The sequence below is a fragment of the Podarcis liolepis genome (genome assembly GCF_965112155.1).
Source record: "Podarcis liolepis genome assembly, chromosome: 5".
NCBI lineage: Eukaryota > Metazoa > Chordata > Lepidosauria > Squamata > Lacertidae > Podarcis > Podarcis liolepis.
In genome coordinates this window covers 29,543,228-29,554,616 of record NC_139556.1, presented here as the reverse complement: position 1 = coordinate 29,554,616, position 11,389 = coordinate 29,543,228, and the positions used below count along the sequence as shown (strand labels likewise).

The following is an 11,389-nucleotide window of genomic DNA, read 5'->3' as shown; positions in this document are numbered from 1 at the left end:
CACCCTGTCGCGGGGATTCAAACTGCTGACCTTCTGATCGGCAAGCCCTAGGCTCAGTGGTTTAGACCACAGTGCCACCCATGTCCCTTTAAGGGACATGCCTAGTCTATAACAAAAGCTCCCTTCCCCTCCCTTCCCATATCTCAGTGGGAACCTTCATCTTGCCTGTGTCCTAGCTGCTATCCTGAGTTGATTTTCTACCATTCGCAAATACTATTGAAGCTTTCCTGGCTTCCTGATGTTAGGGCAGCCCCACTGCAAGGTTTCCTCACATGGTGAAGATTTTCCCCAAACCTACAGGATACTACACTTAACTGTTCATAAAATGGTCTCTCTTCAAGGACCAGCATCTCATAATGCTACAGACTGAAGCTATATACCATGTTGCTGTTTTTAGGTTCAGTGAGCATCCAGCTCAGAAGTTTGGCCACACACTTGGCTGTTTTCATCTCCGCCCACTTCTCTCTCTCTCTCTCTCTCTCTCTCTCTCTCTCTCTCTCACACACACACACACACACACACACACACACACAGAAGCAAAGAACAGCGATGCCATGCTGCAAATAAGAACAGTATGTAGATTTTGCAGGGATAGGCCGAACCAACGCAGTCCCTTGGGGTGTGTTTCTTCATTGCGCAAGTAAGGACGCAACAAAAGGCACCACAGCAAACTAGGAAACATTCAGGCAGTCCATGTTTTCAGATGCAAAGGTTTTGAGTAAGTTGCCCCGGAAACATGCTCATCTGTGACAGTGGATAGAGAGCTGATGGCATCAGCACAACATCATGTACAATTCCAGCGGACGACATCTGTCCCCCTGTGTTGCTTGAATGGCACAGCATCACTAGGAAAGGCCGTTGCCACATTTCAGGCACATGTCCAGGGGGTACCATCTAAGACAGGAGTAGGCAACCTAAGGCCCATGGGCTGGATGCAGCCTAATTGCCTTCTAAACCCGGCCTGTGGGCGGTCCGGGAATCAGCATGTGTTTACATGAGTAGAATGTGTGCTTTTATTTAAAAGGCATCTCTTGTTTATTTGTGGGGCATAGGAATTTGTTCATTCCCCACCCCAAAAAAATATATAGTCTGGCCCACCACATGATCTGAGGGACAGTGGACCGGCTGAAAATGGTTGCTGACCCCTGATCTAAGAATAAGCTCCTAAGTGAACAGAGTTGCCAGCTCTTTCATTGGCCCTGCACCTGTGTCTATAACAGCAGCTCGACATGCAGAAATTTAGCAGATGACACTTTTATTGTCTAGAGATAAATTGATGCGGAAATAATTGACTGCTACATTTCTGTGTGTCAGGCTGCTGTTAAGAGGACAAGAACAGGACAGGAACAATTAAAAAGTTGGCAACCCTTTGGTCAAGAGTTAAGACCACCTAATTTCACCAGCCTCTGGGATCATTTCATGTTTGTACCATGTTTTTAGTGTTGCTCTGGTGGTTTTTAAACTCTCAGTTCTTTTGTGCTTCTTGAAATACGACCATATTCTGTTATTACAGTCTTACATTTGGCCCTGATTTTAATGTTGTATTTTTATACTGCTGTGAACCCACCCTGGAACCTTCTGATTAAGAGTGGATAAGGGTTCAATGGTAAAATGATTATTAATAATATAATTACTTTATATAGTTGTCTTCATACGCCGGTTTAGGAGCTCATGTGGTCAAAAAGTGAGATATCAATAAATATACCCCTCCCTGCCAGCTGCTTTTCTCTGCAAACATCCTGGCTGTGAGTAGGAGATTGCTCAGATAAAGGCAGGTCTGCAGGGGTGGGTGGGTTAAGTACCCACTCATTCTCCACTGTAAAATTCCCCCTGCACCAAACTTGCGTCTGCTGGAAAACATCTAGACCTCTCTCTCTCTCTCTTTCCTCATTAAGAGGGACTTTCCTGAATCATTGTTTCAGACAGATCTATCTTGGCCTTGTTTTATTAGCCCGTAGAGAACAGTAGAAGGACAGTCTTAAGGAAGTGCTGAGCAGTCACACATAATCGTTTCCTGGATTTCCTTGCCAGAAATAGTCAGAATCCCTGGGAAACATGCGTATTTGCTAAGTTTTGAATTCCATACCTTGCTTTTTGGCTAAGCTATGATATGGGGTGCAACCCATCAAGAGCAGAAAATGCAGCCAGCAAATCCAGTTGATCTGGCACAAGCAAAACAGAGATTGGATCGATTGTATTATGCTGGTCATATCTTTTGCTTCATTAGCTCTGAGGCTGACTCAGAAAATGGCAGAATCAGACAGCATGGACGTATCTTCCTGTTGATCTCCAGGTGTAGAACACTGATAAAGGCTTAGAACAAATGTCTCAGTACAGTGGTACCTCGGGTTGCAGACGCTTCAGGTTAGAGACTCACCTAATCCAGAAATAGTACCTCGGGTTAAGAACTTTGCTTCAGGATGAGATCAGAAATCGTGCAGCAGCGGCGCGGCGGCAGCGGGAGGCCCCATTAGCTAAAGTGGTACCTCAGGTTAAGAACAGACCTCCAGAATGAATTAAGATCTTAACCCGAGGTACACTGTATAACAATACTTCATCTCCACTTTTGTTCTGTAGATCTACATTATGCCAGCTGCTACATATCACAACAACGGCTTCTGTTTTTTCTTTTTAAAAAACCCCCAACAAGGCTATGGTAACTAGGCAGGTAATCTGACCTTTGTTAGTATTATAAACAAAGAGTGCCTGCACTTGAAAGAAATTCTAGAGTAGTAATAAAATTGAAATCCGATATGCTTCCTTGGGAGCAAGTACCACTTAGCTCAGTGCTAAATGTTGTGCTCTAGTGTGGTGTAATGGTCAGAGTATTGAACTGAGACCTGGGAAATCAGGGTTCAAATCCCCACTCACCGTAAAACTTGCTGGGTGACCTTAACTTACCTCACAGGGTTGTTGTGGGTACTGAGAAGCTGAAGAAGCTTGTATGCCATATTGAGCTCCTTGGAGGAAAAGGTGGGATATAAATACAATAAATAAAAAAAATAAATATAGCAATAAAAGGTGCATGTTTGCAATCAGACTGGCTTTCAGCCCCACTGCATCCATTTCATTCAGTCTTTGCCTGCGAATAGCTATCCTCTCACTCTCACATTTGATGAAGTAGACTATAGTCCACAGAAGCCGATACCATATTAAATCTGTTTAGTATTTAAGGTGCCACAAGACTCTTTGCTTTTGCGGCAAGAAAGCAAAAACTACTGGCAATTTTCGCCAGCGAGTTTACACAGAATTGCAATTGTATACTCCATGGTGTCAAGAGACTACATTTTATGTAGTAGTAACATGAAAGGTTGGAGAAAATCTGCTGATACAGGTTTGGTCAAACAGCTGCTAACACTGATCTAAAATACTTCTACTTGGAAGAGCAATTTGTTCAAACAGGACATTATTCCAAGTCAGGAAAGTATGCTTGCAGCCTGATTGGCCAATACTTCCTCAGAAACCCAAGTCTAGCTGAGTTGGGGCTTACTTGCAAACACATGCGTACGGGATTGTATGTGTGACTCTGGAAATAAATCCAAATGTAAACATGTTTAAGGGACATAGGCAGGGTCAGGAAGAATGAGGTTTGGTGAGCACCCCCCCCATGTACCTTCCCTCCCCCTTTACCCCATTGCTGGACCCCTGCAGAAAACATGCTGTTTACTACTCCCTCCACCCAGCATATAACTAAACCATAACATAACATAACATAACATAACATAACATAACATAACATAACATAACATAACATAACATAACATAACATAACATAGCATAAGGTCTGTATAGTTAAAGCTATTGTTTTCCCAGTAGTGATGGGATGGAAGTGAGAGCTGGACCATAAAGAAGGCTGATCGTCGAAGAATTGATGCTTTTGAATTATGGTGCTGGAGGAGACTCTTGAGAGTCTCATGGACTGCAAGAAGATCAAACCTATTCATTCTGAAGGAAATCAGCCCTGGGTGCTCACTAGAAGGACAGATCATGAAGCTGAGGCTCCAACACTTTGGCCACCTCATGAGAAGAGAAGACTCCCTGGAAAAGACCCTGATGTTGGGAAAGATTGAGGGCACAAGAAGAAGGGGACAACAGAGGATGAGATGGTTGGACAGTGTTCTCGAAGCTACTAACATGAGTTTGACCAAGCTGCGGGAGGCAGTGGAAGACAGGCATGCCTGGCGTGCTCTGGTCCATGGGGTCACGAAGAGTTGGACACGACTAAATGACTAAACAACAACAAACACAACAAAATTGACCTTTACCATATGGATGGTCAGCTTGAATAATAAACTAGGAATTAAAAGAAAACTGCTGTTTTAGCATGCTGACTTGAAAGTTAACTCTACCTCCCTCCCAAGTCAAGAGGGCTGGTGTAAGAAAATATGTTTAGGCTAGAAGTGTTAATGTGAACAATTCCTTATTTCTTTTTCCAGAAATCTAACATGTGGGACCAGGGGTGCCAGCATGAATAAAAGATTGGGGGGGGCAGGTGAGCCCCACCCGGCATAATCAATCACGTGATGCGGCACATGCACACCATTTGAATGGCAATGCCTGCCAACTCAAGTATTTTATGGGGGGCAAAGGGACCTCCGCCCTTAGGAGTTGGCTCCTAGGCATGGGACAAAAGCCTCCTTCTCTTGAAATTCACTTTATGCCGCGGATCTCTCTGCCTCTGTCCCCCCCCCCCCAGTGGACCCGGCGCGGGTACTTTTGAGGTGTACTTTTGACAGGATGAAACTGAACCCAGACCACCTATCCCAGAGAAGGGGTTGGTGGTGCCTTTCATCCAATAGTCAGTCAGGAGTAAGCCCGGCCCCGGGCTCCTTCGCGCTCTTGTGCCAAAGCCAAAGAATCCTCCCCTTCGAGAGCGCTCCGCGCGCCGGCTGCCAGCCCACCTGGGCGAACCCTTCACCTGGGCGCCGCGCGTGGCGTGGCGAGGCCGGGCCCCGCCTCCCGGTCTCTCTGGTGTGGGGGGGAGGGCGGGGCCAACGAGCTGGGAACTTGCGGCGGGTCTCTCCGCCCGCCCCCCCCCCGCCTTCCCAGGCTCCTGCCTTAACCTGTTGGCGGCCCCTGAGGGGAGAGAGCGGCGCGCGCGCGCGCTGAGGTAACCCGGCAGCGCGCTTGGAGAACTTCCCCGAGCGAAGTTGCGCGCAGCCCGTGAGGGAGCTCGGCCGAACTGGGCTCCTGCTCGCCTCTCCTTTGCTCCGCGGGATAAAGAGGTGTGTCTGGGCGAGAGAGAGAGCGAGCCTGGCAACATGGCCTCCTCCTCCTCCTCTCCCTCCGCCTCCGCCGCCTTTTCTCCAGGCGGGGATGCCCGAGAACTGGACCAGGTGAGCCACCGGGCGGCCCGTTCCCCCCTCTCCCCCCACCCTCCGGTTTCTTCGTGAGCTTTCCCTCTTCTGCGTCTCTCTCTCTCGCTCTCTGTCTGTCTCTTGCCGCCTTCCGGGAAGAAAAGCTGAAGCGCAGTGACCTTTCCGTGCTGCGCTCAGAGGAGCCGAGGGTTGGCTCGAGGCGTTGGTCACACCTGAGGCGAGCGCGCTTCGGGCTACGAGCCTGTCGGGAGCCGCGCGGAAGCCCACGAGGCTGGCTTCTGAGGAGAGACGGGACTGCCGCGTGGGAGGCGGTTCGCGCCCTCATCCCGTTCGCGGCGGCGGGTCCTGCTTCCCGTTGAGGAAGCAGCGTGAGGAGGGAAGCGGGTTCTCAGGTTTCCCCTACATGAAAAAAATCCTGTCCTGCTGCGAGCTTGAAGGGTTTGAAGCAAGGAAACAAGCGAGGACTAGGATAGCATTATTTGTTTTCCTCTGAGGGACTCCAGGCGGTTTACAGACAAAAAGAAGAACCAGCTAAAAACATAAAAAAGTCATTTTTTAAAAAAGCAGTTCACCACTGATAGAATTAAAGCTATATAAAATTTAGTTTTGGCTTAGCCTTAGCAGGGACTACTTTCTTTTAATTAGTATCCATGTGCTTCACAAATAAAATTAAGAGCAAGAGTTAATGGCTTAACTGACAAGAGATCCAAATCTATGAGTTGTGTTAAACTAAGTTTTACTCTGAGAAAGCCCATGAATGAACATGGCTAAGTGAAGTCTGTTAATTTCAACAGGTCTATTCTGAGTAATACTCAACTGTGTTAAGTGATCCAAATTCTTAAGAGAGTGTATTCTGGAAGTGTCTTGCTGGGTCATCCTAAAGTCCATTCAATCCAGTGTCTGTTTTGGAGCAGGTTCTCTTCACTGTTAAGCAGATGCTAGGCTACCTACCGGAAATAGGCTGGAGGTCCACATTGGCGGTCTATATTCTGTCAATCTCTGTGTTAGAAGTTTCGTGCTCTTTATAACATAATAGTGGGTGTAGTTCTCTTTGAACCTGTTGGCTCTGTGTCAAATGCAATCGCACCTGTAGCTTCAGGTAATCCTTGTCAACAGCATCGCATGCCTGGGAGGTAAAGACACTACTAACTGAAGAGAGCATGGTGGCAAATCCAATAAGAACTTATTTGAAAGGAAATTACTTTGATCTCAGTTGGACAAATAAACTTGCATATGATGGGACTGAGAAACTCTCATTGGTGCCTTGCTTGTGCTTGCAGTGTGCTTGAATGCATAAAGAAGCTGAAATGTTAGTGAATGGGTTTAGTAAATACAACAGGGATTTAACTTTGAATGTTGTTCAGTAATTTGTGTGGAATGTGGTCCATGTTCTGTGGACCACAGTCACAATATCAGAGGGCCTGTTAATGCTTCTGAGTGTTGTTTGACTGTCCCGACTGAGTTAAAATCTGGAGGCAAACTCTGAAGACTGGGTTAGCATGCCTGTCAAGTGACTCCTATGTTGTGCCTTGAACCGAATCAGTTTCAGCTTTCAGGCAAGTTCTTTCTGTTTAAGCAGAGAACATCCCTTGCACATTTTAGAACCCACAGTTGAATCTTTGGGACAAGAGGGGGATATCTTTCCTTTTAGTGAGGCGAACCTCACGCACAAACCGCTTTGTCTGTGGCCTGGATATAGTCCAATTGCTTTTGACCTGGGACTTGAAGGGACCATCTTGCAAAAATACAGTATAATAGAGGCATCCTTTGAATTAGTCCAAACAGAATGATAATGAAGCCAGTTTTTAGTATGTGGCATAGATGTGCACCAAGTGGGAAAATCCACTTCTTGGGAATTAGCAGTGAATAAATGTAAAGCTAAATGGACAAGATTTCTTGCACTGGTATTGGAAGCTCACTAGTTTGAACTGTGTTTTGTATTAGTATTCCAAAGAAACCAGTCGCCCTGCCAGTGTGCGGGCCGCCCTACTTTTTGTGGGTATTGCTTGTGTATAACAAATGACTTAATACCCGGTGAAAGAATATAACAATGTTTTTGTTTCCAAGATGTACTTCTCCTTCCTCTTCACTTCAGGTTGGCTATCAAACTTTATGGTGTGGTTTGAGCTCACTCTGAGGTAGAAGGTCATACATATGACCAAAATAGTATGAAAGCACAATGGCTGCAACCCTAACATTGCATACCTCTGGATCCAACTTACTCACTATTCCCCTTCAATGATTTATTGATTTTTTAAAAATGATAATTTGTAGAAAAAAGTGGTATGCAGCATATTAAAAGTAGAAGTATAGAATACCAAAAAAAAAAAATATGCACAAATCTGAAGGGCATACAAAATGAGAATGAAAGGCAATGTTGTTACTCCTCAAAGACTTGTCTAAATAAATGTTTTTAACAGTAACAAAAAAGGGAAAAACACACACACATCACATGCCACACATGTCAGAAGGGAGTATGCGCCATAATGTGGGTGCCATCACAGTGAATGTGCTGCTCCAAGTAGTTGTCCAATGAACCTTGGAGGTGAGTGGCACCAGCAGGAAGGCCTTTACCAGTGACCTCAGTGACTGAATAGGACGTATGGAAGAAGGCAGTTTCTTAAACAGTCAGGCTCTATGTTGTTTAAAGCTTTGTATACAAATGACAAAATCTTGAGCTTTGTTTGGCAGCAAATTGTCAACCAGTTATGCCTTTAGTGAAACAATGTACCAGTTTGCATGATATCTGTGAAGTTTAATCCCCAAGCCCTACACATAGACTTGGGGGGCTGACCACGCCTCCACCACCTACTTGGGGATGACCCATCCCATCAAGGTGACCTTCACACATAGAATCCTTTGTGTGTAGGTCAAAGTCAGATGGCAGACTCCTGGATTGCATGATGTTGGTCCATGTACATGGGATTGTACATACATAGGCTCCATTTGGATGGGGTACCCTGGTATAGATGGTAGAGGCAGGTGAGCATGCTAGCTTCACATATAAGGTTGGAGCAGAGTTCTGAAGTATTGTGTAAACCCAACTGATACATGTATATGTTACTATTACAATAGCTGATGGCCCCAGTAATGCAAAGGATCTAGCACTGGCCTATAATAATGCAAACATTTTCACATGAGGCTTAAAATGGCTCGCCATTGTAAAAGAATATATTGCAACGCAGCACATTTTTATTTCTCCTCTGCAGTCTATATCAGGTTGACAAAAATATTTGTTGCAAATAATGCTTTTTAAGAGTTGTGTGAAGCCATTGTCCAGGAAATTTCTACCTATCCTTTGCCACCTTATGCTTACATAACTCAGTTCTTCTTCAGCTATCATTGAAATACCACTGTCTTTTGGTCTACTATGCGCTGAAACCCATTCAATATATCTTAAGGTTCATTTTGCATAAGGCCTCATTTTATTAGGTTGTTCTACTGCTAGACAAGCTACTGTTGAATAGTTCCTGCTTTTTGAACTGTTCTGTAATTACACGATTTGGGTCTCAAGGGTAAGACACAAAATATAATGTACTTATACACTGCTTGTGGTGCTAAACAAAACCTTTCCCATTAAGAAGAAGAAAGAAAAGATTTGGATATGTGATAAAGCATATTGTGTTGGCTTGTTGCCCAGAAGCTCTAGGGTGTCTTTCAGTTGAAACTGTAAGATTAGCTTCAAATTCAATCAGCGACAAATGAATTTTACTTTCAGTTTCTTTACGAAGTTTTTTAATAGCTATAACATCCCATGTGCATGGGGGGGGTAGTTGCAGCCATTTGCTAATGTATAAATTAATTGCATCAGTCCTACAGGAGCATATCCAAGTACCGTACCTCATTGCAGTAGCAGAAGTTAGCATGATTCCCACTAATGCAATGGGGCATTCTCCCTCACTGCTCCTCCTATGTGTTGCCCATGACCTCCCCAAATCTGCTGGGGGAAAGGGTTGGGAAAACCCCCAGACACTGGTGGAGGAAGGGGAGTGCGGGGAGAGCTCACCGCCCCCAGCAGTGCAATCCCGGTGGGGTGCCATCGCAGCTGCCCCCCCCCGCACTGGGTGCCATGCCCCCGCAGGTGGAGTGCCCTGCCCCCAGGACATGCACCATGCCCCTGCGGGCGGCGCACCAGCCCCGCCCCCACCTGCTCTCTGCCCCCCGGTGCCGGAGCATGAAGCTCCGTCATGGCTCCCAACATAGTATGTCGTGGTGGGGAGGGCATTGGTAGATTGTTCTGTCAGGGAAGCAGAAATGCTTGCACTGATGGAACTGTTCTCTTACAGAACACAGTGCAACTCATAGCATTGGTGTATAAAGCAAAGTGGTCAAGGAGCATTTAATTAAGTAGCAGCTAAGCCAGCAGGTGTGGGAAGAACACAGATTTGGCGCTGTAGTCCTTTGCAGTTTGTATACATGGAAGGCAAAATCCACCTCTCTAGTACTGAGCATTCGAGTAAAGCTCTATTCTCTCATACGTTATAATAAAAGGTAAAGGTAAAGGTACCCCTGCCCGTACGGGCCAGTTGTGTCCGACTCTAGGGTTGCGTGCTCATCTCGCTCAAGAGGCCGTGAGCCGGCGCCGTCCGAAGACACTTCCAGGTCACGTGGCCAGCATGACGAAGCTGCAGCTGGCGAGCCAGCACCAGCGCAGCACACGGAAACGCCGTTTACCTTCCTGCTATAAAGCGGTCCCTATTTATCTACTTGCACTTAAGAGTGCTTTCGAACTGCTAGGTGGGCAGGAGCTGGGACCGAACGACGGGAGCTCACCCCGCCGCGGGGATTCGAACCGCCAACCTTGCGATCAGCAAGTCCTGGGCACTGAGGTTTTACCCACAGCGCCACCCGCGTCCCTCTTTAACGTTATAATAGTTCTCTTTAAACATGTGCATCAGTAAGTAAGTAAGTAAAGTACTGTAATAGTGGTTGCACACACATCCTGGGAGCCTGTGAGTTTAAATGTGGCTATTGATACAATGGACGTCTTAGAAACTTGGCTAAATCCAAATGTCATTGGCAGAATGACAGTGGAGCCCTATAATACCAGTAGTAAAGGAACAGCAGTGTGGTTGTGTTTGAAGAACAATTTGTGGTGTAAGGACACAAATAGTATGATGCATTTTGAATAGGATCTATTTGTCTTGTAGAAATTAGTGGGGAAGCTCCTGTTTGTTGGAATACATTGCTGGAGCCACTGAATCAAAGTACCTGCTACTCTTTATTATCTAAATGACATATAAATTGGTAAAGCCCTTCCAAGATAAGCAACTTAACAAGGGACCAGGATTTTGATCCTCTCACTTCAAAAGTCCCAAGACTACAAGAACCCAGTCATAGCTGTGTAATTTGAAAAATCCATTTAAGACACTGAACAAAATGGTTCTTGGTTAGAGTATATCCAGTTAAATCAATGAGTCTACTCTAAGTGTGAGTTACCATATTTTTCGCTTCATTGGACGCACCGGGCCATAGGATGCACGGGACCATAGGAGGGGGAGAACAGGGAATTTTTTTTCTCTTGTTCTCCCCCTCTAAAACAAGGTGCATTCAAGGTACATTCACCAGAGCTTGTGGGGCTGGCGGTGGGGGGAAAGCAGCGCCAGCCTCAAAGATCCCTGAAGCCTTTGGAGCGCAGCGCCCCGCTGCCCTGCAGAGGTTTGCGTGCAGCCATCCCCAAGCTAGAACAGAGAGACGGAGCCCTCCGTCCCGCTGTTCTGGCTTGGGAACAGCCTTGCTAGCCTCTGCAGGACAGCGGGGTGAAGGCACGCCGCTGCCCTGGAGAGGCTTTGCGCGCAGCCATCCCCAAGCTAGAACTGCGAGACAGAGTGCTCCGCAGTGCTCCATCTTCCTGTTCCGGCTTTGGGCTTAGCGTCGCAGCCTGCACTCGCTCTATAGGATGCACACACATTTCCCCTTAATTTTTGGAGGGAAAATGTGCATCTTATAGAACGAAAAATACGGTAGTTGTATATTACCCATTTACACATCTGCAATTTTCATCATAGCACCCACCACTCCATTTGAGTGAATTATTGTGTGTAGCTTGGGCTTATTACTGCACCTTTTAA

At 46.1% G+C, this 11,389-nt stretch overlaps 1 protein-coding gene across 20 annotated transcripts in view; it reads left to right on the top strand.

The window, feature by feature from the left end:
- The first annotated feature begins 4,970 nt into the window (after positions 1 to 4,970).
- The window catches only part of ANK3 (ankyrin 3), a 407,765-nt gene continuing 401,346 nt past the window's right edge, over positions 4,971 to 11,389 (top strand). For 5 of the 20 annotated variants that reach the window (XM_083502218.1, XM_083502249.1, XM_083502223.1 and 2 more), the window contains exon 1: positions 4,971 to 5,336. In XM_083502218.1, coding sequence (XP_083358344.1) covers positions 5,262 to 5,336 — 75 coding nt within the window. In that variant the 5' untranslated portion in view covers positions 4,971 to 5,261. The remainder of the gene's footprint in view (positions 5,337 to 11,389) is intronic. The other 15 variants (XM_083502229.1, XM_083502227.1, XM_083502228.1 and 12 more) reach the window with 7 other exon arrangements.